The sequence below is a fragment of the Aquila chrysaetos genome, chromosome 12 (genome assembly GCF_900496995.4).
Source record: "Aquila chrysaetos chrysaetos chromosome 12, bAquChr1.4, whole genome shotgun sequence".
In the NCBI taxonomy this organism is placed as follows: domain Eukaryota; kingdom Metazoa; phylum Chordata; class Aves; order Accipitriformes; family Accipitridae; genus Aquila; species Aquila chrysaetos.
The window spans coordinates 18,535,887-18,563,191 of NC_044015.1; the positions used below are offsets into that span (position 1 = coordinate 18,535,887).

The 27,305-nt window shown below is 35.0% G+C and overlaps 1 protein-coding gene across 6 annotated transcripts in view; it reads left to right on the top strand.

The window, feature by feature from the left end:
• Positions 1-27,305, top strand: part of CAMSAP2 (calmodulin regulated spectrin associated protein family member 2) — a 91,675-nt gene that overhangs the window by 41,008 nt on the left and 23,362 nt on the right. For 2 of the 6 annotated variants that reach the window (XM_030031859.2, XM_030031860.2), the window contains exons 3-8: positions 5,154-5,315; positions 5,983-6,066; positions 10,171-10,230; positions 11,910-11,942; positions 16,135-16,276; positions 19,456-19,595. In XM_030031859.2, coding sequence (XP_029887719.1) covers positions 5,154-5,315; positions 5,983-6,066; positions 10,171-10,230; positions 11,910-11,942; positions 16,135-16,276; positions 19,456-19,595 — 621 coding nt within the window. The remainder of the gene's footprint in view (positions 1-5,153; positions 5,316-5,982; positions 6,067-10,170; positions 10,231-11,909; positions 11,943-16,134; positions 16,277-19,455; positions 19,596-27,305) is intronic. The other 4 variants (XM_030031861.2, XM_030031862.2, XM_030031863.2 and 1 more) reach the window with 2 other exon arrangements.

Below are 27,305 nucleotides of genomic sequence, written 5' to 3' on the forward strand. Positions count from 1 at the left end.
GTCTGTACCTTACTGTTAATGGAAGTATCTGGCTCAAGTTACTGTTTCTTACTGTATTGTGAGAAATACCTGGATCCAAAACATCTCTTTTCAGCAGGTAGAAACAGTTGGTTGCATGCATAACTACTGATACAAAGGTGATATAAATATTCTCTCAGCTAATTGTAGAGAGCTGATCTCTTCTATTCTTTGCTCAAGTGCTGATCCGGTGTAGGCAAAATCTTTAGGCAATTTAGCTATAAATATATGTGTTTATTGTGCAAGTGAGAACTATAGTTTGAAGATTTTTTTTTTCAAAATATGACCAAATTCCTTCACAAAATTCTTGAAAAAAAAATTCTTGAAGCACGACCAACTTCAATAAGAACAGAAGTACATATTCCTGTTTACAAAAGCCGTATTCTGTCAAAGATCAAATCTCTTCTCCAAAGCATAGTGAGACAGGGGACTCTTTCTTTCAATAAGACTCAAGAAAAGAGTATTTATTTATTTATTTTAGCATGAGAATAACAACTTTATCCTCTGTTTTCTTTCTGTCCCTTTCTTCAAGCACCATAGTGGGAAATGGTTTTGTCTATGATTTTCCTAAAGGGGCAGGTCAAAAGAGAACTCCTGACTTGAATATCATTTAATGGAATATGAGAAATATCCTTAGTATTAGGTAATAATATAAGAGTTGTCTATAATGTGTGGTATTTATCCATGAGTATCTGTGTGTACAGTATCATATACATCTTTTGCTTAGTACACTTTTTAATGAAGTTGTTTGCAGTTCTCCAAAGGAGGTGGAGCTCCATAATCAAAGATTAGGCAGACAGAGAAAGCATTAGCAGTCATGCTCAGAATACTTTTTCTTCTACAGTTCAGTAAGCTTCTTACTGAACTATGCAGCAGTAAAAATAAAGCTGTGGAACCTATATTACAGGGCAGAAACTAACTCATAATTACCTGAGATTGTAAAGATTAGTAAGTTAAAACTCTTGTGTTCTGTGCAGAGTGCAGCTGGGAAAGACAAAACCGTGTTTGTGTCTTAGAAAATAAAATACCTCTAAGAATCCAGCCTTCTGTATTTTTTTAATATTTTGTAGTGTGCCATCTAAGACTTTGCACCATTGTAGTGAAATGAAAGAATAGAAAGATTTTTTTGAATTGGCTTAAACCAAACCTCTGCATAAGTTTTGTGATAAAAGAGTGTATTACTTCCTGTGTTGTACACTGCTGCTGAGTTGATCTTGATTATTTTTTTAAAGATCTTTCTCTGATGGTTTTGTATTCTACTCTGTAATTCTATGTGTTACTGATTTTTTTTTTATTATTATTATTATTATTTCCTCTAAAGAAATGTTTTTTTCAGAATCATTTGTCCTTACTCAAATATGCTGCAGTTCTTCTGGATTTGCTGACATCTTGAAGGAAGTAGCAGCATTTAGAGTACTGTCTCGGTACCAGTCATCAGCAGCTCCTGGGGACTTCCTTCAGGCATTGTATTACAGGCTTGTCCAGAGAAAAGACATTGCTGAGCAGCTGATCTTAGTGTCTGCCTGGCTCAGAATGCTGTCTATATTTCCCCCTCAGATATGAAGGGTTGCTTCCTTGTGTCATAATTCAGTCATAATGGCGGATCCAACTAGTAAAAGTGACTTTCCCCTCTTGCTTTTTTAGCTGTACCTAAAATACGATGTTCAGTGAGAGATGTACAAAAAATGGAACTTTGTTTACTATCAGTAGAAGTTTTTAAAAATTGTTTTTTAGAGACCTTCAGCAGTTATGCTGATAAACCCTGTATTTGGAGCAGTGAGATACTATTTTTGTAGTGCAGTTTTTAATTTAGTCTTTCTTGTTGAGCATAGTGAATTAAAACATGTAAAAGAATGCAGCTTGTCTGACACTTTCCAGAATAAGTGGAAAAAACCATTAGAGAGGTATGTGGAATTAAATGGTTTTCTCTTTCTTTCTGTACCCCCTTTTTTAAAAAGAACAAAACAAATATTTTAGGTATAAGTTATCTTATGTGCTTATTTGGTTGCTTGCAATTTTCTGGGGGAAAAATCCATAGATGTTAATAGTTTTAAATTTATTTTTTTTTTTTTAGTGAAGAAATTATTTATAAAATAAAGTTGATTTTTTGCTAACTGGGAAAAATAGCAATTTTCTAGTTTGTTTCTCACGATAAGAGATGCAAGTTGACTTGAATTCCTCTTTTTATTATTTAGTATGTTTTAAAAAAATCTCCTTTTTAGTGTCCTACCTGGATTATAAAGAAAATAATTTGGAGTCGCTTTTAAGACTCTGAAGACACTTGTCTTTGATAGCTTATATAAAATAGAGTTGTGATATGGATCCAGTCAGTGTGGGTAAAAGCTTATTACATTTGGTTTTGACAGTACAGAGTATTATCTAAGCTCATCCCTTTCATTGTTCCCTCTGTTTGCTTAAGTAGTTTGCAGTTCATTAATAATTTGCTAGGAACATTGAAAATGTCTCAGCTAGCTAGTTGTAAATAATTTAATTTTCCTTAATGTATTTATAATGTATTAAGCATATTGGCAGTTCTAGGAACACTTTCATGGCTTTCTCTGTTCACTGGCAATCCACTTCATAGGCATGATCAAGTCTTACAGAGAAACTGATGATCCCGCATGGGAGGCGAAGGCTCCTAAATTCCCTGTTGGAGAGTTGCCAGTGATTGCTTTTCTTGCAGGCTGTTCTTAGAGCACAGGCACGGTAGCCATTGAACTAGTCATGGATTAACAGCTGGGGAAGATACTGCTTCCAAACTTGCTTGGGGCTTCCTTGGTTGTCAGACCTCAATTGGAAGGCTGTGTCCTCCCTCCAGGCAGGGCATGAAAACAGTCCTCTTGTGTAGCAGGCAGTCTGAGCAGCTCTGGATCAGCACAGATGACTCTTAGCACAGCTCTAGCTGTAGCACTCCACATGAGGCCTCTCTTATGTCTGGCTGGAAAATGTGTTTTGTGCACTACCTCCACTTAAAAAGCAAATCCTGCATTTTCTTGCTCTTTTAATACCTCCATTTCATTTTGGGGGCGGGGGGGGAGGTGTCTGGAAATGGTACAAGGTTTTAACCCAGGTGCCATACAGTCTAGGCAACAAAGATATAGCAAGGAAAGACCATTAGAGCAATGACTCCTGGATGTCAGAGACAATCCAAGTCTTCCCATCTCCTTCCTGTTTTGCATTTGCTGAACCACCCTTCTGCAATCTGAGCTGGAAGCTCCTGCAGAACAGCATGGATTTGTATGGCTGACCCAGGCTCTGCAATCCCTCACAAGGTTTTGGGACTTTACTAGTAGTTAATGTGATACTATGTCCAAACTCCTTCTGTGTGCTGCATTGCTGGGCCAACAAAGGAGTGTTTGTATCTATGTATAGAAATGCTGTATTTCACACTGGAGTGCAGCTTCCTCAGGGGGCTGGTCATGGGCAATACGCTCTGTCTTTTTCCTTCTTAAATACTTTGGCTGGCAAGAATTCAGCTCCCTAGCTCTTTCCTTCATTCACACCTAAGAGCTTGTATCAGTAGTTGTCTACTGAAGGTCTGTAAATAAATTCATAAGGCAGATGAATATGGTGAAAGGAGTTAATTCTGAATAAGTCAATCAATGGTGGCAGGAGTGAAGAGGTGCTGGTTCCTAGCCTAGCTGCACTACTTGTGCTAGGAGCATCATGGAGTACATGGCAGACAGAGGGGCTCTAGGGTCACATCCAGAGTCCAAAGAGAACAAGTGTGTCCCAGGAAGGTTGGCTGTCAGGAACAGTTCTGTGAATGTCTTTAGAAGATAAAGTAAGTATAGCTTGCCTTTTTTTTTTTTTTTTTTTTTTTTTAATCAAACAAAGCAACTTAACTGCATTAAAATAAAATGGGTATGTGCTCCTGCTTACTTCTGAGGGCAGCATCATCACTTTCATTGGCGATACACTAAGGGCAGCACAGAGTCTGGATCTGTTCCATGTTTTTCCTGCTGAGAATTCTGGAATAAATGATGTGCATGTATGACCTTTAACTATAATGATTAGATAGAATATTGCTGTGTGACTCATTGTTCATTGCTGTTGCCATGGCTGTTATAGCTATCTTGAGATGTTTACATGAATATTTTTGTATAGAATTGAACCGATGGTGTTAACAAGTGTTTGGAATCTTTGTTTGCATCATGAGCTGTGTTTAAAGGCAACATTTTAAAAAAAACTGTCTTTGGAATTTGTTCTGGTTCATGGGAAATGCTGCTTAATACTTAGAAAGTTGTTGGTGTTCTTACCATGAAGCAGAAACAAATCTGTTTAGCTGTAGGCACTGCCTCTGCAAACTGCTATCACTTTCTTATTCAGTCACAAGAATCTAATATAAATCCTGGTTGTCATCCTCTTTTTTTATGTTGGGGGGGGTGTGTGTGTGTGTTCATTTTTAATTATTACAAACTGAAATAGCCATTGTCTTTCAATACAGAACAACACCAGGAGAAACATACCTCCACTTTTAACAGAAGCTATATTTTATTTATCAGTATATGCTTATTTTAAACCTAGTTGTACATATATAGCCGCATCTGCATAAGATAATTAGTTTACTAGAACAAAAATAAATATTTCTATCATGTTGGGTTTTTTACTTAAGATTAGTGTCTTCTTCCTGGATTATGACTTCAAAAATAGATAAACTTCCACTTATTAGTGCAGCATTTTCATGGTGATGAAGGTTGTTTACCAGGCAGTCTCAACTTTTATTTCCAGTACAAATAACACTGATCAGGCAGGGGTTTTTGTTTTTGCTAGGGTGACAAAGTTAAAAGATCTCTTTTAGCTCTGTTAAAAGTGATGTAATGTTTGAATCATTAAAATTGCTTATTCTTTCCATTTTCAGGTCTTTATTTTTGGTGTTAGTTTTGTTACAGAAGTTACTTTAATCTGCAATAAACTTTTTTTTTTATTAATGTCCTTGTGCTTTGTATTACGTTCTCGAATCTGTTATGTGTGGTTTTTCTTCATCTGTCTTTCATTCAAAAACTGACAACCAGACAGAAAACTTGTAGCATTTACAGTTTTGGTCTCTGCATATATGTGGCTATGTTCAGAAATGATACATAAGTGCTCTTTTGATGTGTAAACTAATTAGGTATTGCTGCTTCCCTTTGTAGAGTGCTCACTTGGCCATGATCGATACTCTTATGATGGCATATACTGTAGAGATGGTCAGTGTTGAGAAAGTGATTGCATGCACTCAGCAGTATTCGTCCTTCTTCCAAGCTACAGATCTACCTTATGACATTGAAGATGCTGTCATGTACTGGATAAACAAGGTATGAGTACTGGAAAAGCAAGTTGTGATTTTCCTTGTAGTCTATATGATTCGGTTAAAGATTGGTGGGTAGGATATATATATGTATGTAGGTATATCAAAACTGTGTCTGATACAGACTGTTCCTTTATCTGCTGTGTATGGATAATAAAAAGCAAAGTTTGCAGAAATAAGCTAAACATGTTATGTGAACCAAATAAATGGGAAGTCTAAATAAAATACTATAATAACGTTACATATGACATGTCATGTTGAGTTGCCATGACAGCTGCTCAAGGGTCTCTTTTTGGCTTTCTAAGAGTTGTCATCTTCCTGTGTAATTTATCATGATTTAAAACCAAGGTATTCTGTTTGTATCTGAATACAGTTTGCTTGGTGATCTACCTTCACTGCATAATCAAATCAAGTAACAAGGATACACTGTTAATCAAATGTCGTTGAGCATAATAATAAGGGGCAGGTTAGTACAATGTAAAGCTAACAACTAGTGAGCCCAGACTGCATCTGAAATGGACATTTGCTGATTATGCTTGATGGCTATAGTCTGAAATATCTGTTTAATCTTTTCAGTTAACTCGGTGGTAGTGATTTATCCACCTTTTGAAAACTTAGAATTTCTATGACTTGTTTCATAGAACAGACCACTGAAGAAACTATTTTGTCCCTAGGTAAATGAACATTTGAAAGACATAATGGAGCAGGAACAAAAACTAAAAGAGCATCACAGTGCAGAATCTGCAGGAGGTCAAAAGGTAGGTGTAGGAGTTAAAATATTGTAAACAAGAATAAGCATTTATCTGTAAGCAAAAACTACTTGCATATAGTATGTATAGGTAAATATACATTTGCAGACATTGAACTTTTAACTGCTTGTTAAAGAAAGCAAGCTTTTACTATGCAGTCATTTTGTTATTTGTTTTATTGTTTCCGTGAAAATATCCATTTAAATGTAAAACTAAGAGTTGCACTTTTTGTTCCCCGTTGTCCTTTTTGACAAATAAATCTTTCATAGGGAAACATCTGTTATGTTAGTCCTAAGGAATTTATTAAGATTAATGAATACTTTCAAATGAATTAAAACTATAGTTAGATCTGATATGAAAAAGACCACCACATTTTTATTCATTATTTTTAATGTTTTTTCCTTGTGAATTGCATGCATCTCAAAAGAGAAATCTATATGTGGCATCATGAGAAGCATTGCTCTGGCTATGATACAAAATACCAGTTGATTACAGGTTTTATTATATATACAATAAAAACAGATTATGTTTGATTCCTTTCCTAACAGGATTTTTTTTCCTTTTGTTTGAGCAGCTCAGTTAATTAAGTAGCACTATACCCACCGAGATACGGAAGGATAGCATTCAGTTCCAGAGTATGTAAAACTGCTTGCTTCAGAATGAGATCACTTATCCTATTGTGATATAATTATTATTGGGGAATTGGTAATCGGTTTGAACACTCTTTGGTATTATCCCTGCATTTGAAAGCAGAGCAGATTTCTTAGCTACTGCAAGGCTGTAATCCTTCAGACCTTCCTGGTCTGTTTTCATGTGAGCAGCTGTCTCCCTTTGAATGCTACTCTGAAGCAGCCGAGGGTTACCTGGCAAGATTAGAAGCTCAGTTTCAAAAAGCATGAATGCAATGTGTGTCCTTGCACTTGTGGTTTCTTTTTAAATGTAAGGAATGATGAAGGCTAATTAGTAAATATGCGACTCAGCAAAAGAAAATTGTACTTTTTACAGTAGTAGAGTGACCCTGATGCATATATCCTGATATGGAAAATTTAATCTGTGTTCAATAGTGGTAATAGCATAGAGATCTGGAGAATAAGATGTCCTTGACAAGTTCATTTCTCAAATTTATATAAAACATAGTAAACAGGGGGCAGGGAGATAACCTGTGATCCTCTGTTCTCTAGTGATTTTTCTTTTTCCTGAAAATAATATTAGGAAGTTTTGTGTAGTTTTTTAGGTCACTCTGAAAGATGAGAATAATTTTTAAAATCCAAAGTGCATGAGAGTCTTAATGTGGTAAACAGAGTTATATTAAAGAGAACATTAGTATCAGAGCAATGCCATAAAATTATCTGTATTTGTAATAATTCAGTAATATTTATTTTCATTTATAGTTTGCATTTTATATTGGGAATAGCAAGATAAAATTTTTAGTTTATAATTTATCTTTCATGTCAGCATTCTTGAATCAACTGTTGAAAGACTTGTATGGTCTGTAACTCTGATCCCCTAAATGGACCCAGTGGAATAAAAATTTTGCATAAACATGGTGTATGCATTTGTGGTGTTTTTCATATGAATTGTGAAGCTATAACACAGTCAGAGCCCTGCTCTGTTGGCCAGTGTACAAATGCATTTGCAAAACAGCCAGCCAAATCATGGTACAGTTGCTATATCATGGAAAACTTTGTAATTAAGGCCTTTTCTTGTACACACTGAATTTTAATACTATTATCCCAGGTACATGTTATGTTATTTGCCTCAGTGTGGGATTCAGCTGCATAAATTACATTGTCAAGTAAGTTATTCTATGCCAGGGCATTGAATTAGCATAAAATCTGAGCGTGGGCAAAACCTCAGGCTCCAGTTGTGACCCCTAGATGTCTCTTCTGACAGTAAATTTATTGTGGATTACGGTTTATAAAAAAAAAAAAAGCTATTAGGAAGTTAGCCATCCTTCACGTTTAAGTACATGAGAAAAATGAGGATAAAACTATCTTGATGATGAGTCAAAATATCATTTGAACACTAAAGTTTCAGTAATTACAATGATAAAATGGAATCTGCTTCTAGAAAATAAATCTACAATAGGAAGTATTCAGGCAACTCTATTTTGAAGTATTTAAGGAATTTGATTTACTGAACTTGTTACTTTGCATGCAGGAAGACAGCAACATATTTTCAACTGATTCAGGTTATTTAACTCCAGGTTTTCTTTGAGAAACACTGGTCTGTTCAACTGATAGCTAATTTACTACTCTGAAATCTCAGCCATTCTTTTTGTTATATGCCTCACAATATTTCCCAGATTTCCGCTTAACTTTTGCTAAAGCTAATGGTGATTGCACACATGCAGGCATCTGAGATTTAGAAGCACATCAAACACTATAACCAAAACCTGTATTTCTTGACTGTGGATCATACTGAATACTAGCTTTTCAAAGAAAACTATAATGCAGATCCATTGGATGGATCAATTGTATCAAATAAGTTGGTCAGAGTTTCTGACAGGAGTTTTTGTTAAATTATGATGTGGTGCCTGTCAAGCATTTTCTAGTATTTATTTCCAGATATCCAGGTGTTTTACCCTGATTATCTGTCTCCATATTGCATCAGTCCATGCATTCCTGTTTTTATAGCACAGAATCAGTGACATGTCCTGTTACTTTATGGCATTGACCCTACCTCATATATCTCAGCAAAGCTGTGAAATATCTGCAGCTAAAATCCTATACCAAGTTTGGGTATTGCTGAAATATGTATATAATTTTTTATCTGAATGCTAATTAGTGTGGGTTTTTTTTTTTTTTTTTTTTTCCCTCCATTTCATGCTATGCCTGGGTTTAGTTACTAGTATCAGTAGATTTTCTTAAATTAAAAAAAGGTGGGAGGGGATTGAATTCTGCTTTTGTATTAACTAAAGGAATATTATTACATTGTTTTCCATTTTTATGGGCAAATTAAATTATGCTTCTATATGTTTATTAAGTATAGCATTTTCTGTGCTCATATTATAGTTGTGGCTTAATTCTCAGTGTCTGAATTCAGTTGCTTTATTTTTTTTCTTTGATGTTTTTAAATTCCTAACTGCTGCTTGTATTTGTATTTGTAAATTTAGCATGAAGGGGAATTGGAATGTTTAATTGTGCTTCTATTCTGTCTTCCACCATCCTTTTCAGGTTGGGGCTCTGTTTTATAATTTATGTTCTTCACATTACCAACACAGTTAGCAGTTCAAAAGGTGATGATTCCATTCTAAAATTTAAGAAACTTTGCAATCTGCCTTCTGTGCTAGCCAAACACCTTTAGATATTTAAGTTTCAGAGTTTCTGAGGTGTGGTCAGGTTTTGAACCTGATCTAAATTTAAATTAAGAATACCTCTTCTGCTGATTTAGAGAGGTGGCCAGACAAACCTGGGAAGAATAGGTCATTCTAGTTATGAGCAAAAGCTTTTCTTTAGTTTTAATTTCTGGCCAAGAAGCTGCAAAGTTTTGTACCTAAAAGTGAAACAAAGTTAATGAGTAGACTTTTTAATTATTTTATAATTTCCTACTGTGATAAATTCATAACTTTATTAATAGTGAAAAATAATCTCAGCATAATCCTCAAGCCTGCCAAATTAATGCCTTACTATCTTGTTACAAATCTGTGGTGAACCTTTTTGCCATAAATAGTAAATCTCGACATTTCTAAAAATTGTAAGCATCATATACACAGATTAAAATTTAAAAATTTACCTGTTTTCTATTTCTGGATAGATAAAAACAGTATTAACAGATTATGAGATTGCTTTTGTTTTCCTTCACTTTCTTCTACTGCTAGCTTCCTGTAGAAGATAAGAGAGGAAGGAGTACGTATGATTTTTAGTTCCAGGTAGTCCTCTGTGGATCTTGATCAGCCGGTGATTTGTGGTAACCTCATCTTTTTCTGGTAGAGTCTCTGCATCTTCTTTCAGAATTGGGATTTCAAGTTTTGTAGTGAATAGCTTTGGTTTTCAGGCTTCCATTGAATAATATGTAGTGAATGTATGGTTGCACTGGTTAAACTACTGATTTTCAATGTAGTCAAAGCTTTCTCAAAAAACTGTTATTTTTCCATCTGCTTTTGTGATTTAGACTGAATCAGTGTTAACAGATTTAAGCCAAATCAATGCAAATCCTATGAGAGAAACAAATGTGAGTATTCACCCAAAGACCTAAATTCTTTAATTTTTTTTTAAATTAAACAGTGCAACTTTTTGCGTGAAGGTAAAACACTAATGCCATAGTACCACTTTCAATTTAATGTGTCATAAATCCACGCTGCTAGCAAAAGCTAACCTGTCAAGAAAATAAGTTTGCAGCAGGATCAGCTTCTTGATCCAATTAATGCAATTAATGCACAGCTGCATGAACACAAATGATGGTGCAAGGAAGACAGCAGAAACAAGTATTTAATGAATGGCATGACTACCATTTTTTGGCACCATAGGATGAATTTATACTGGGTTAAATTCATAATCATGTTTAAAACTTTTTGTTAGGGGGGTTTAAACAATCTTCTTGTAAAACTGTAAGCCCTTGACCTGAGGGACTGTTCTGTTCTTTTGGGTTTTGTTTAGTTTTGTGGTTGTTTTTGTTTGTGTTTGGTTTGGGGTATTTTGTTTTATTTAGGGGTTGGGGGGGGGTGTTTTTGTTTTGTTTTTTTTTTTTTAAACATTGGGAGATGTCAGTCAGGATTCTCTACTCAGTTTGTTTTCGTAGTGACTGATTTTTAATAAGTTCCAGGGAAAAAAGTTTATTCCTGTTGACAGAAAGTGCCAATTCAACAGCCATTGAATTCCCATTATGTTGTCCAAGAGATGTCAGCTTTTGTTTATCTCTTTTCCTTAAGTGCCTTTACAAAGTACATATTTATAAATCTTACAGTATGTTTGAATTTAAACTTGATTATCTTCAGTCTTTCAGACTCTTGAAGCATATTTGTAGTAGTCTAAACCATAGTTTCAGCCAAGTGGACAAATAAAAACATATATTGGATTGCTAGCTTTGAGTTCAGTGAATAGAGTTACAGAAAAATTTGCTGACTTTAGTGTGCTTAGGATTAAGCTTTTAGGTCAAATTTTATATTTGTAAAACTTTTTCTTTATAATTTGGTGTTGTGTTTTTTGATCATGTATGAGTTTAGAATTTTATGTGTTGGTTCTGATAATTTCTCTGCCAGTAGCCAAAACTCCATGTACATTTCAGGTCATTGCACATCATGCAGCTGATGCTAATGTGATTTGTCATTGCAAAAATATAACTGCCTGCATCTCTTGTTGTTCTGAAAACTGTCATATGATTGTTTAAAAATATTGTTAAGTGTTATAACTGTTTGGCTTGAAGTAACTAATGCAAACTTCACTGCGGTTGGTTGTACTGTACTACAGTGTGTTTATACCTTTTTTCATTGCTTTAGCTGCCCTGCTTCCCCATATGTGCTGCTGGAGTTCATTTTGATACTTGTGGTATCATGACTTCAAGTCTCAAATGAATTCTTCAGTCGGATTGCATATGTAGAGTACAATTAGATGTGTGAAAGCATTAAATAAAACTGCATTGATCTGACAATCTTACCTGTTCATGTGGGAAAATTATGATGTTGATCTACAAAGACTGCAGACATATTTCTCCAGTGTTATTTCTGCTAATTTGTTCAATATGTGGAGGTTACAGTGCACTAATGCTTACCATTAAATTATAATTCACTGTTATACAAAACTGCGAATGTTAAAGAAAATTACTTTGTAAAATTAATTATGAAATCTGATAAATTGTTCCTTTTTTTCTTTGCTTTTTGCTTTTATTCTTTTTTCCTACTGCTTCCTCTGAAGTCTCCTACCAAATGGTTTTGGAAACTGGTTCCTGTAAGTTTGCTCAACTGCTTTACTTTGATCAAAGAGCTTATTTTGGGAATGGCTTTTTCCATGTCATGCTGGTCTAATCATTAATTTCATTTATCTCTACAAGATAATTTTATAAGAGATTGCTCTGCAAAGGTGTGCATAAAATAGAAGCTTGTTTTGCAACGTAATCTGTGCAAAATGTAAGATGTAATACTGGATAAGGAATTACTTATCAAGCAGTAAAATACTCTGTGGACTTGTATAAGGTGGTGCTACCTGTTATTAACTACTGTGAAATGATCAGGCTTTTTGCAAACTAATTTTTCATAAGCTTTCAGTGAACTTATGCTATCTGATACTGACTCTCTTTTTAAAAGAGACTTGCAGAAATAGTTTTTGATTGTTGATGCTACATGGAATCTGAATTTTTCTGATTTATTTTAACAATATGCAATCATTATTCCATTTGTCTAGAATTCCCTAATTTTTCAGCAGATTTAAGACTGCTGTTCATCTCTCCACACACAAAGTAACCAAAAGCAGTCTACTTTTAGTGAGACGATAATTTCACTAAAAGCAATAAAAAGTAACTGTTCAGGTCTGCAATAATAATAAAGTTTGTTTTCTCTGTGCTGTGTCACCTTGGGATTATCATTACTTTCCTTATCATATAGTAATTCACCCCTGAAATGCATTGAGATTGTTTATTCTACAACAGGTTTGGCTGGGAACAAAATAGTCAGTTGTTTAGGTATGTGCAGAATTGCATACTTCTCGTCTGAATTCCAAAGAACTAATTCTGATCTATCTTTGATCTAAGCATTACCAAATAACTGATCTAGCAGGCCCTCAGATATTCGTTGTCATACCTAGTAAAAGATTGTTCATGCATTGCAAAGAGAATTAAAAAAAGCAAGGGAGTTGCATGTAGGCAACAACAGAAATTACTTGGTGTCTGGAAAACCAGTTTAAAAGTACTGTCTTCAGCGGACTAATCAATATTCAAATTCATAACAGTTTATGCTATCTGGGCAATTTCTCTATAATGTTATTACAGTTGTGACACACAAATACACTGCTCTTCACAGTATAGTCCTTTAATTTTGTTCTGGAGTTAAGATAGCATACTTAAATGGAGGGAATAATGCAAAAAGGAGAAAAAGAACTGTCTGTGAGAAATTTAAGCACATTTTATTCTTTTTGTCTCACTTGTACAAAATAAGGTGGCTACTTAAAAGCAGTTTCAGAATATGTTTTTATTCTATTTTTGCCTAAGGTGTTAGTTTACTAATGATTCTCTTCCATTGCATAAAAATGATACTCAAATATAAAATGTTCAATGTATTGAAAAGCCAGCTCCAGTTTGCCTGCCAGTTGTCCATAAACAACCTGAAGTAGTGATATTTATGTTACTTTGAGCTTGTTAGTTTAGCAAAGATACAGTTGAAACCCAAGTGCTACTGATAATATAGTAGGATGGCAGTGGCTCAAGCTGCTCTAACAGTTCAACCAGTCTTCTGATCTCTTCCCTTTACATAGAGCAAGTGTTTCGTAGTGAGATGGATATTCCTGAGCATACAGGCAGCTGAAAACTTACTCTAGGAAGTAAATTTATAACATGTTATCAACTGTATAGTAAACGCATAAGAGCATTCATTATTAATGATGAACTCAGAATACACGTGAGTACTTATGACAGAGTAGCTGGTGTGCTGTAGGTTCATCTTTAGCTGACCTTGTTTATGTGCAAATGTCTCAATTATACCTAGACTTGTTTAAGTGGAATAAGCTCAGAGATGCTAAATCAGGCTGGTTTAGGATCTCAGGAACAAGATGCCTGTATTAACATTTAAGTTTAAATTAGTGCTAGAGCTTTATAATAAATGTAGTGGTTCATCTTTTGCATTATTGCATCCATATTTAGTAGCAAACATAGCAACTGATGTCAAGAGTTTCTTCAAATGGAAGTTTATTAAAAACGCAGTGCAATTACCAGTGTCTTATTTTTCAGTATAATTTCTTTTATCTTTTCAACCAAATTGAAACACGATGCCTGTTATACCCTATTGAACCTAGCATATCAGGTTATAGACGTATATTTTTCCTGCAGTAATGTGCCTGGCATACTCTCTACAATGAATTAAGTCCACTTTTAGGTCCACTTTAATGATATGACACAGCTTCCAGCATCTGTGGGGAACTGTTCATAAGGTCAGTGAAGTCATCATTAAAGTGACAGTAGACTTTTTCACAGGACTTACTGTGCAATACCACTGTATTATCAATTTCAAATGTTTTTTAACACTCCCATTAAAAAGATGCTATTTAAAAGATTATATAAATTACACAGGGCTTGTTGGACCATGATGTTAGAGTCCATCTGTATCCTGTATCTTTTATCGTTATTTCATAATCAAATTGTATTATTTCATAGACTTAATTTCAGTCATTTTGAGGAGCAAGTACATGGACATATTAACATGGTATTTGAGACTTACAGGATTTTCATCATGGTTGGTCATTGGAGTGCCATAGAGCAAAAAAGAGCAAACTTTAACTGCAAGCATAATTGGCCTGCATTAGAAATAGTAGGGACTATTACTAATGTGGGGGAAAGTATTAATAATGCATGAACGCTAACATAATTTTGTTTGGTGTTAGTATTTCCTATAGCATGCAAAAATGGCGTTTTCATTTCTATGTAGCATACTTGGCACACAAATACCAGTACATTTCAAGTGTGAAGTAAAGACTAACTCTCAGGGGTTTTTTACATATTAGTTGCTTAGAGTATAAGTTCTCTGGGCCAAATCCAAGCCCTTTATTTTTCTAGAATTGATGTTTCTGCTGTTGCCAGATTAGACTCATAGTTCTTGGGCCAGTTAGAGGATACTGACATTCACTAAAGATAATCCCATATGATCCTTGACAGAAATCCAGTGACAATAAGTATAGCTTTCAGGCTTAGTCTGTGGTTCCACAGACTTTTTTGCCAGCAAAGCTAGCTTAAACAATTCCCATCCCACCCATAAAACCTCCAGCCCTGCACACTCATTCACTGCAGAAACAAAGGAGGAGAGAGATGTTGTAGCTGTATCAATGGTCTTACCTTGCAGACCCATCAGCAATTGCTCCAGCACAGCCAAAAGGTGGAGAGTAGTAGATAGGAACTGTCAGCTTCAGCTTTGCTGGGAGCAGTAACATCCACGAAGACTTCTGAGAGTCCCTATGTGGAGACTTCCAGTTTAGTGTGTATAGATGAATGAAAATAGTGTAAAATTAACTCAGAAACACTCTTGGCCTCATAAGTAGTTCTGTGATACGAATGGAAAAGTAATCCTTCAGTACTGTTATAAAAATAAGTCTTAGTAAATAATAGTAACAAATTAAAATCTGTATCATGTTCTTCCACCTCCATTTGTTTTCCCAGGAAGAAGTGAAAAGAAACTAAGAATGATGAATACCATTTTTTTTAAGTAAGCCCCCCCCCCCCCCCCCCCCAAAAAAAAAAAAAAAAAAACTCGTGAAAAATACGTTCACTGCAGAGAAATGCTATCTGGGTATTCTGAACTAATGATCTCTTTATACACTGAGTTATTTTTCAAAATGTTTCCTTTTATAACTGAGCCACTGCATGGTCATAACACTTGACCATTAATGTTTCTCTGTGTTTGTGACTGTTTATAGTGACACATGCTAGTAATAAAAATGGAGTTGATCAAATGCAGATTTCCTTGTTCCTGAATTTGCCATTAAGTCAGTTACAAGAATGAGATTTGGGGCTAGATTCTTAGGTATGTTAACTTCACAAGAGTCATCTGACTTGCCAGTAAACTGAAGTTAAACCACCTAAGGATTTGTCTCGTGTTTACACACAGATTGTTTCTGATTGTATAACAATGAGTGTTCAATGTTAATTAAGGTATATGATGTTATTTAATTCAGTATGCTATACAGAGATCATGAAAAATCGGTAGTTTTGAAGGAAAGATTCAATATTAGCATTGTAGGTTCCCTTCCTCTTAGATGTTATTTATGCCATTCAAAATGGGGCATGATGTGAATAGTTTTAAGAAATTTAACATTGAGATTATTAAGCTATTTATTGAAGACTGCTATTTCACTAATAGCGTGTAAAACCTACAGTATGAATCTTTTTCTTCATCTGTTTCAGAACCTTTGTCTCTCTAAATTTCTTCATTTTATATTGTAGGCTCGTTATAGGAAGGAGCAAACATTGCTTAAACAGCTGCCCTGCATTCCATTGGTGGAGAATCTGCTGAAAGATGGTACAGATGGTTGTGCTCTAGCAGCCCTGATCCACTTTTACTGTCCAGATATTGTTAAACTGGAGGGTATGTCTAACATGTCTCTCAGCTTGTAAATGTATGTACGTAAAAGTTAAAATGTCTGTGTTCGATAACTATGTGAAGGAAGGTGCTTAAATATGATATATAAGGGGCATAATTTGAGTGTGGTGGGTCTAATTATTAACTTTGTGCCTATTTATTTTTACATTTAAATAAAAGAAACCAAGGTATGCTTCCATGTTGTGCTTGCTTCTATGTTATCAGCTAAAATAAACATACTAAGATATATTATTACAGATCTGATTGTGGCAACACATTTGCCTTTGTGCTATGAAACTTGAAACCACCTGGAAAACTATTATTCTTGAAGCTGCATAATTGCTTTCTTGTGAATCTGAGCAGTTATAGATATAAAATGTGAAAGAGGTTAGAGTGAGTCAAACTCTGTATAGCTGCACTGCATGGCAAATAGTTGCTCTGTTCTGGGCTTTTAGTTCACCTGATAGTTACCTATATCACTTAGAGTAACCAAAAATATGTAGTCCAGAACGTATTGGTGTCACGCTGTTCTGTAATACCAGTTGTCTGTGTTGATGAGCAGCGTCATCTTGTTCTTTTGCTCAGTGGCCTGGTTGAAGTCATATCTTCCTCTTGGCAAGTAAGAGCCTTGTGTAGTTGTAAAATGTCTTGGCAGCTAACACCCATTATTTTCTGCCTGTGTTCTGTCCATGATACCTTTGATGTTGTGGGAACACTTATCTAGAATCATACTGAGAAATCCAGCAATACAAACAAGGGTATAAAGCTTGCTAAGGACTGAAATCTGGAATTCATGTACACAACCACTTAATAGGAAGCCTCCAGCACAGTAGGTTTTGAAGATGAAAGACACTGATGCATGCATTCACCATTGTTCTTCAGCTTGTGAATTTTGAAAAATAACAACTTTCAATTTATATAAATGTTGCAGCCAAACATATGTTATTGTATGCAGTTAGGGAAGAGTTAGAACTTGAGTAGTGTTGAATGGGGGTAACACCTAGTTTCTTCTTACTGTTTTAGCGTGGCTGAAAATACGGACAGTCCAAAAGATCTTTTATAACCTCTGTGACCACATATATACTTACCAGCAGATTCTTCCAGCATCTGACTTTAAACAAGACAAGATACATGTTGTCTTTGTAACTTTAGTTTTAATGTTCTTGTTAGGTGTCCTGACATCATCTTCCCTAAAGATATATAAATGTGTGTGTCATTGTCTCGGAAGCAAATTCAAAGGTACTCTGAAGCGACTAGAAGCACTTTAAAAAGACTTTGCCCATCATCCCTGTATTTAATAGTATAATTTTTGTTGCATGTTAAATTTCACTGAGATTTGGTTCTGTATTGGAACTGAGGAAGGCAGGTAACAAAAATGCATATGCAAAAATGCTTAAAAATGCATTAGCAAAAAAGAAAAAAAATACTAATCTGGAGTTCTCTGTAGTCTGAAATAGATTGTTTCTTCTCGTTCTGACTTTATTTAACTTTCAAATCTAGGTTTCCTTCAAGGAATACAGGACTAGAAAGGACTCCCTATGTCAATGAGTCAAGAAATTGGCTATTGTATGAAATTATATAATCCCTTAAATGAATTATCATGTTCTATCTTAAAACTGTCTAGCTCTTTAAAATCCGTACTCTTGTTACCCACTGTTGCAGAGCTCCATTTTTCACATTTTAAATGATATTCTTGTTTTCTACCTAAATGTTGTTGTAGCCTCTCTGTATGCCTTTGTTGTTCTTCCAGCAGTGCCCTTTGGTTTGAATAGCTTCTCCTAATCTGATGTCTACCTTTTTGATATATTTTCTTTCTCTTGTTTTGCCCAGGCTACTGAACCAAGCCATTTCAGTCTCCCCTTCTGAAGTGGATTTCCATTCTCATTATTATCCTTGATAGTTTTCCTCTGCAACTAGTCCAGTTTTGGTTCATCTTTCTTGAATATGGGTGGTTGTAATTGTGCACAGGAATCCAGATTGGCATCTTGTTACTGCTTTGTACAGTACTGCTTTGTCACTACTGGAAATAAATTTTCTGATATACTTTAACATCACGTTTGCTATTTTCAAAGCTCGTAAACATCTTTACGTTGGCTAATACACGATACCTTCCTACACTATATCATTTTCAACCAGTGAACCACATTATAATTTTATTAGATCCAAATGCATGACTTTGCATTTTGCATTACTAAATTTAATACCATTTCAGTCAGTTTAGTCAAACATTTTTTTCCATTGATCATCATCTGTGGGGTTGGGATGATGGAATATGTCTGATTTCCTTAAGATGGGAGTCCTTATCCTGCTAGCATCAAAGTAGATTCCTTGTTTGAATAAACCTTTTATCCTAAACAAGTTAAAAATTCTGTGGAGCTCTGTCATACAGTGTTGCTTTAGAAATTAAATCTTCCCCCCCCCTTTTTTTTCCTTTTTTGGAAGTTGTTATTGCTACTTTAATTTTCCAAGAAGCAGTCATAAAAAGAGAACAGGTGGTTAGCTGGGCATAAATAGTATTCAGAGAATACTCTACAACTACACTAGTCTGTTCACTGCTACTGCTGCTTTGTCTTTAAATAGCACTTTCAAACAGAGAGTAGTAATTCATATATCAGAGGCTTCAGATCCTTGTAAAATCTCATATCAAACATGTAAATCCACAAAAACAGTACATAAGACTAAAGTGATGCTGGTTTTTTTGGAAGGTTTGGGGTTAATAGCATTAAAGTGTACTCTCAGGTCCCTATGCCAAGACAAAGAACTAGTATGTGTGGAGAACTTTGTGAAAAAGCATATGTTTCTTACTGTGTTGCTGATAGAAAATCTAGTTGAAAAAATGTTTATTAGTGATTAAAAATGTTTTTCTTTATATGGAAATAGCAGGAGTTAGAGCATAACTTCCATTTTCACAAAAGGCAAAGCAGAAAAAAATAAACCTGTCAAAAGTGGAAAAACAAAATTCATGTTTAGGAAAATGTCTAAAGATATAAAACTGCAAAGTTAAAATGTAGAGTCATCATTGCTTAAGTTTCTGAAATAGAAAAATAAAAACCTTCTGGGGAGGGGGGCAGGGAATCAAATCTGAATTTGTCTAGAAAATGCTCCAGAATCCAGCAAAGCAAAGAACACTTTTTTTTGCAAACCTGTAACCAAATCTAATCTTTGCTTCTATTCTTCCTTTTTAGATATTTGTTTGAAAGAGACGATGTCTTTGGCTGACAGTCTGTATAATCTACAGTTGATTCAAGAATTTTGTCAGGAATACCTTAACCAGTGTTGCCATTTCAGTCTTGAGGATATGCTCTACGCAGCTTCTTCAATAAAGGTAAAAATAAATAAAAATGCAAGCAGTGTCCACAGAACTGTTTTGCTAATGATATTTTTAGCTTTTTTTTTGTTTGCTGCTATATGAAAAATCACTTTGCATCTCTTGTGGTATAGCATGCAACACAAATTTCAGCAGCATGTAAAACCACTTTCTTTTGGCAGTTATGTTGTTCTAGTAATTTCAAATATTTTTAAAAAAGCACTTGTGAAAGTATTTATAAAAACTTTGATTTTATGCAAAACTGTTTCACACTATCTTCTTTCTTATTAATTATTAGTGAAAGCATGTAATCTGTGATAGTTCTGTTAAAATGTAATAGTGATCTACATTAGCTTAAATTTTTTTAAGGCTTTAACAAAACGACAAAATATTGAAGAGTTATTTATGGAATTATTACTCGCCTTTCTTACTTGTTTCTGTGTACGCAATAATTTTATGGGTATTAACCTTAAAGCTTTTTCACTTTTGTAAAAGTGCAAACTTCTGAGTTGATTTCATTGAAAAATCTAATGGTTTTATGCCTGGAACACAAGCAGGAACACAATTCCAACAAATACAGTTCTTTGAATAAGCAATTAAGCGTTTTCGGTCATTCTAAGATTGTGCTCTTTTAGAAAGAGGAAAAAAAGGTTTTGCTTATTCTATCATTTTTTAAGCCGGTGTGGAATGACAAGGAGTAATCAAATTATTTCTTGGCTAACTGTAACTTTAATTTTTCATTCTTGTGTTTCTCTAAGACTTTCTTCTATATAAAATGCTCTTTGTTTGCTTAAGATTCTTGTTGGCCTGCCTTTAGGGAATGAAATATTATTTTTATGGAGTCAGCTTATCCATTGCGGATGGGATGTAATTGGTTTCTAAATATCTCAGTCATTTCACTGTTTTTTATGATCTTTATAGCAGTCTCACAAGCTGAGTCGCAGAGGCCAGAGCTTGAATACAGCTTTGTTGTCTCCTTTAGGGTTGAACCCAATACTTTTCAAATAAGTAATGAGCTGCCAGGGTGAGTAAGGGCAGTAGGACTTAAGTCTAGACTACTTAGCTGTTGCTGTTTTATTTTGTGTATGCAAAGTTGTGTAGTGACTGCTTTCAGTCAGCTTTTGGTGGTTTTAAATTTCAGATACAGTAATCTACCTACATACTTGTAAAAAACCTGCTGCATTGCAGTCTCTCTTGTCTGTAGTTTCCCAACATATGGTCCTACAACCATATTCAATGATCTCGAGTGGGACTCCTTCACAGCATTTTGATTTTTTCTCTCTGCTTACAGATACATGGAATAAATGGAATTTTTTATTCTTCGGTTTCATTTGTGACAATTAATACCACTTTTTATAGGAATGGTTTGAATTATTTCTCAAGCCAGTATGCACTGTGAAGCTTCAATTTTAAAAAAAGTAGCTATATTAAATATTTTGTCAATATCCCAATGCATCAGACTTTACACTTTTAAAATGTTACAGACTCAGTAATTTTGCTGTTTCTGAACACTGTGTTTAGAGAGGATTTAGAGTTCTTTCAAAGATTTAGAGTATTTCTAGAACTGAGCTCTTTTGTGATCATGTTTTTACAAGTTGGTGTGGTGTGGTTACTTATTTACATGTAAATGCTACAAAGAAAGGCTGCCAAGTTTTTCTTCTAAAACTTGGCATGCAAACTTTGGCTAGTGCTATAAACGCTGTTTTTCCAGTGTTAAGAATTAATTTGCTTTCAAAATAAATTCACAGTTAAAGGAGCTCTTTCTTAGTTTTCCAGTGCATCTGATTAGAGTAAGATTTAATAAATGTACATAGTCTCCAAAGAATTTTATTGTCACTTTGAAAAAACCTGTATTGTAAATGGATATTTTAAATATTACACATTGAATTAAACTGGTTAGTAGAAGTCACCTTTATTTCAGTCTATAAAATTTATGTAGTATCAGGGTTTAGGATTTACAGAAGCATGTGTCTGTTTCAGGTGTCTTTGTTAACCAGTAAAAATTTCTATTTGTTTTCAGGGTGACTCATACTGCACGGTAGGTGGCACTATGCTTTTGGTTAAAAGTCTGTTACATTCATAGTGCTGACAGAAAGAATAATAAGAACCAAACTGCTGATATGTTGGAAAAAGCCTCAAGAAAAAAATTACATCTGAGTTTTTGGAATGACAATACTGTGCCTTGTGTGGTCCTAGAAATTACGCTAAGTATCCTGACTTCGTGCTAGTTCTTGAGAAGGAAGGGAGCAGAGTCTCTTTCTTTTAAAGTGATCAAGCATAAAGTGTATACCTTATATTCTTTACTAGGCACACTGCACTGTCCCGTTACGTTAAATCAAGGTAGGTTGTAGATAGTATACGATACAGAAAATTAGTGTAGGACTTGACCAAGGTGATTGTGCCTGCTTTTGGCTTTCCCATCAAAATGCACAGAAACAAATTTGGATTGATATAAAACTTCACTTAACAAGCATCCAGAGTCTTTGATATAGGCTCTCAGATTTTGCAGCAGATGAAACTGTGTTGGCTTAGTTCTGTTTTAGCACAGAGAAGAAATAGGTTTTGTCTGGTTTTCTAGACAGCTTTAATGTGTCATAATCAAATTAAGCAGAAAGTAAGTTTTGTTGCTCCTCACATGCCCATTTCTCCTTCTCTAAGAAAAATACATTTGTGAAGTTCTTCATAAGATGTTCACTAAGGCAGGGCTACTGCTGTTAAAGAAAAAAATACTTGAATACATTCCATGGATGCTTGAGGCACCACCAAGGGGACCATACTGATTCCAGGTTGTTTTTCTTTGAGACAGGCCAACACAAGTAGAGAGAGATTACATAAAAAAACCCACAATATTTTTTTAGTCCTCCCTGCATATTTAACAAGAGGAAAGAATAGAAAATCTTGGATCCCTCTTTGTGTGGATTGCTTTTTTGCCCTGATTCTCCTTCTTCCCTTCTCCTGTAACCAGTTTTGTTCTGAGACAGGTTTTGTTTTGGTTTGGTTTTTAATAATATCTTGTTCTTCACCTGTATCTGGGAAATTATATAGAACTGCAAGAGGTGTTTTGTTGTGTCTTGACACACGCGTTCTGCCTATCCAAAGAACAAGTTTGTAGAAATAGAAGGACTTGCATGAACTGCCATCACAGGAAGCACAAACCACCCTACAGAACAGTAAAGACTTCTTTATTGCTTTGGCCCAACAGTTGATTAGCACTACACTGTAATAGTACGTAGCATTTGTGGCTTGAATAAAGGTCTTATGGAATGTATAATTCCTGAAAGGATGTTGTAAGGGACATGTATGGTCCCTGAATATGAAAGAAAAAATGCATCTCACATGTTCCATTTGTCATGTGAGATACATGTTGAAAGTATTTCTAAAAGAGGAAAAACACATCTTCAATTGTATTTGGTTATATTCTTGATATTTTTAGATCACTCTCTGCCAGTTTATTCCAGTAGGATCATAGGGTTCAGACCTAAGAACAAAGTCATTTCTGAGGTTAACTATCAAAGAGGGTACTGACAGATCGCTTGAATCATTTGATGATTGCCATGATTTGAGAGCTCACATGGGAACTTGGCATTGAATCAACTGACACACAGTTAATTATTGTCTCTTGTAAGTGTTCCTTTATCTGAGCCTTCGAAAATATGTGGATTTTTTGGTTTGGTTTGGTTTTTTTAAATAGTGATCTTAAACTTGTGCTGCTCGTTTAATCTACATGTATTGTTGTACATTCCCTTTTCATTGACGGAGGATTGAGTCCGGGTGAGATGCAGATCACAACCGATATTAGAACACCTTTTATTAATTCAACTGCTATTATTAATAGAATGAATCCGTTATTAATAAGAGAGAACTAGTCACACAATGCATTCATTTGCTCACACAGTTCACACACACTCACTCACTCAGTCATTTTTACTGGGTTGGAGGCCAACCCGGTGGTCTCCCAGAAGTAGGGGGTCGTACCGGCCCACCAGTGGCTTTTGGGAAGGTGTCCAGAAAGTCTCTCAAGGGGTTCAGTTGTCTCTTTAGGTGTGTGTATACATATAATCGTGTACTTTTTGTCCGCATATAACAGCTACTGGCCTTGTGGGCGTCGTTAGGGTTATACAACCTGGTGTTGACGCTAGCAGGTGCTGATGGCCCTGTACAGATCTGGCTGAGTCCTGATATTCTGAGTGTGGGGGTTCTTGGCGATTCAACAGGGCCACAAGTCTCTGCAGCCTCTCGGTTCTTGGGAGACTTTAATGTGCTGCCCCTCAGCATGGATGCTTCCTCTCTTTGGCTGCTGTTTTCTGATAACCGTCGAGTCTGTTCATCCAAACTTACGCAGAAGGCACATTTATTCAGAATGAAAGCTTTCTGAATGTGAAATGAAGCAAATCTGAGAGATGATTGCTGTCTCTTGTCTGTGAAGGGCATTCCTCTGAACTAAATGTGGGCCAGACTCTAAACTGTGCAGAATCACAACTAAGCATATGGAGTAGGTAGCTTACTTCTGCACTTAATTACTAACCAGAGCAGACAGAACAAACAATTGCACTATTAAAGGCCCAGTAGGCCAGATGGAGAGGCTGGTTCCAGAACTTCCTTTTTTTTTTTTTTTCCACTGCTGAATTGAACAGGAAAATACAATACCTGAAGGATTGTTTTATACTAAAAATATTTATTGCACTTCAGCACTTTTGAATACTTGCACTTTCTGATATAATGTTGATGGTGACTTTGCAAACAATGTAAGCAGAAGCTATAATCAGCACCATGTCCTCCGAGATGTGAAAAATAGTGTTCAAATCTGTGACATAGATAAATCCTGCAAACTAAGGGCTACACAATGTCCACATGTGTTGTACAGCTTTTCCTCCAATCTCAATGAAAAAAAACACTGCCAATCAGGCTGCTAACCCAAATGTGAATTTACAGTTGAAGTCCCTGTAAGCATGCGTATGGATTCCTTAAGGACCTGGGAGAGCAGCTGGCTGTGTTTGACATGGCAGTTAGGTATGTATGGTCAGAGTCAGTCCAGGGATTTGATTCCTATCTGGCTGGTTTTAAAAGGATTTGGGATCAGGAATGAAAAGGAAGATTCAGCCAGGGAACAGTTCTTTAAGAGAAGATTTCTCTACTGATGGGGACTAAATGTTCCTGACTCATTAAAGGAAAGCAGTGTGGTTTGCTTTCACTGATGTTAATTGGCCAGTTTTCTCACTTCTTTCTTCTGGTCTGAAACAGGACATACTGGAGTTTTGAGTTTGAGTTGTCATGACATTTATTAACCTGTGTCGGGAGATACAGCAAACTGGTAGTGCGTGGATTATACACAGCATTGTAATTTGGCCTTCTCCGGAGAGTTTGAAACACTCCATTTTTTTAATTCAGTTCTGATGCATATATGTTGGCACTTTTATAACATATAAACTATGGATTTGCATTTGAGGTAACTTACTTTCCTGGCCTACTGAACAGAGATTTTAATGTGCCTTGTGATATGAATTCTACAGTGTATTTTTATGTTCATTTTGAGAAAATTCCTAAAAGCGTTTATGGCTGCTTTTGCGTTCAATTTTAGTGGATTCAAGCCTGATTACAAATTATTCGTATCATTTGTATATATGACCTTGTAGTTACTATTCTATAAATATGCAGATCTAAACCCTATAAATATTGAAAGGATATAATTTATTTTAAGTGGCAAGATCGGATGTACTATTTCTGTTAGCTAATTTGATTTAAAAGTTAATAGTGATTTTAAAATTGTGGAGGGAGCTTAGAGATATTAAAGAAAATCAGTTATCTTTTTTTGTATAAAACTTTATAAAACAAGGTAGCTTGTGTCTCCCTTTGATACAGAAGCAAGTAATGACTTGAGATTTTATACTCAGAATATGGGAATTTTTTTTTTTCCGAAAGATTATCTTCCAAAATCTGTTTAACAGAAGGATTTTTATCATACAGTACCAGAAGATGCAATAGATAAAATGTAACCAGTAGTACAGCTGGCTACATACAACTACTGAATAGTCTGCAAATATCAAATTGAAAAAAATAAATCAGAATGATTAGCAAATAAAAACATCTGTGAAGCTGTAAGTCTGCCGTCTGCTGTTCAGTGGCCAGTCTGAGCTGCTCAGAGCTTAGTTATTTTTCAGTACTATTACAGTTCGGTTATGCTTCTGAGTATTTTTGTGTATAAGTGCATATGATAATCATGTGATGAGCTAATAGAACTTTTGTGGGCATAATCAAGGCAAAATCTGTGGAAATAATATCTACATTCTTTCTAGCCCTGGTTAGCAGGATTACTACAGACCCACAGTTAGTTTTTCCAAAAAATTAAGTTACTGATCATCAGTATCCCCCTTTGATCATTATTATTAACATCGTTTTTTGACTAAAAATAACTTCTGATAAAATGCTGTTTCCATCATGATGCTTCACTGTCAAGCTCTAAAGTAGCCTCAGTTCTAAGCAGGCTTTGCAGCCAACAGTTTCATTTTTACTTCAGTAAATACTGCTTTGGTGATTTTGGAAAAATAATCTGTCCTACAGTAAGTAGTTCAGGACTGCATAGAAGGTGTTCTCAGGAGGAATATCTGAATCCTTCTTAAAATAGTCACTATTAAATGCTGCATTTCAACATAAACATAAGAAATTAGAGTATTTAAATACAATATTATTTTAGACGGGGACAAAGCTATGATTAGAACATTTTACAATTCATTTTGGTAGTAAAAATAAAAGTTAAAAATGTAAAAGTTTGAGATGAGGTAAGGGGAGGGGGAAATATTAAGAGGAAAATTGTAGAAATTGTAATATTTAGAAATTGTGGCATTAAAAATCATATTTTGTTTGAGAAGTACATCTGATTTTTTTTCTTTATGTATGTTGCTTCCTAATCAAATCAGTGTGTGATACCAAAATGCTATGCTTAACATTTTCTTTGAATGGAAACGATTATGCTATGAACTTTTCCTCATTCAGTTCTGTTGTGCTGAATAAGCAGAGGTGGGGTTTTTCCTAGTCTATTTATAGCTTGTATGTAACAACTATGGCAACATCTGGCTGATCCTTTCACTATATACTGAAGTGCATGAGCAGCTTTCAGTCTGAGTATCCCTTTGCTGGCATAAAGGCTTATCTACATTAGAAATATTTGGGGAAAAATAAATCTGAATCAAAAGTGTCAGGTATTTAAAATTGTATTTTAAAGTTTACTGATACAGAATTGAGGTTATCTCATTTCTTATTAAACATTTTTGTTGTAAATTTTTGTTTATTTTAAAAAGATATTCTTACCCCTAGTGCCTGTGGTTTATTTCTGAAATCAAATGTTTTGTTTAGAATTTTTGTCAAGTGTTTGCCTGCACTCCAGGATTTGAGGTATGCATTTCTAAGGCAACGAAATTAATCCAACAATGGAATTTGACATTTGAGGGACTGAAAACATAGTGAAGCTGTCAAAAGAAGTCTTAAATGGAAGTCTTACATAGTCTGGATACACTTTTTAATTTGAGTATGTCCTCTGTGGGCATACACCAGGTGTGCTCAAACGTACAGTTAAACATTGAATGTGAGCAGTCTTGCTTATTTATGTAGTTATGCAGTGGAAAGTTAATGTGTCCATCACAGAATACAAAGTAGTTTTCTTCTCTTTCCTACTGGATTACAAAAAGCTTCATTTTTCTGCTTAGATTTTCCTCCTCTAGCTGGTGAATTGAC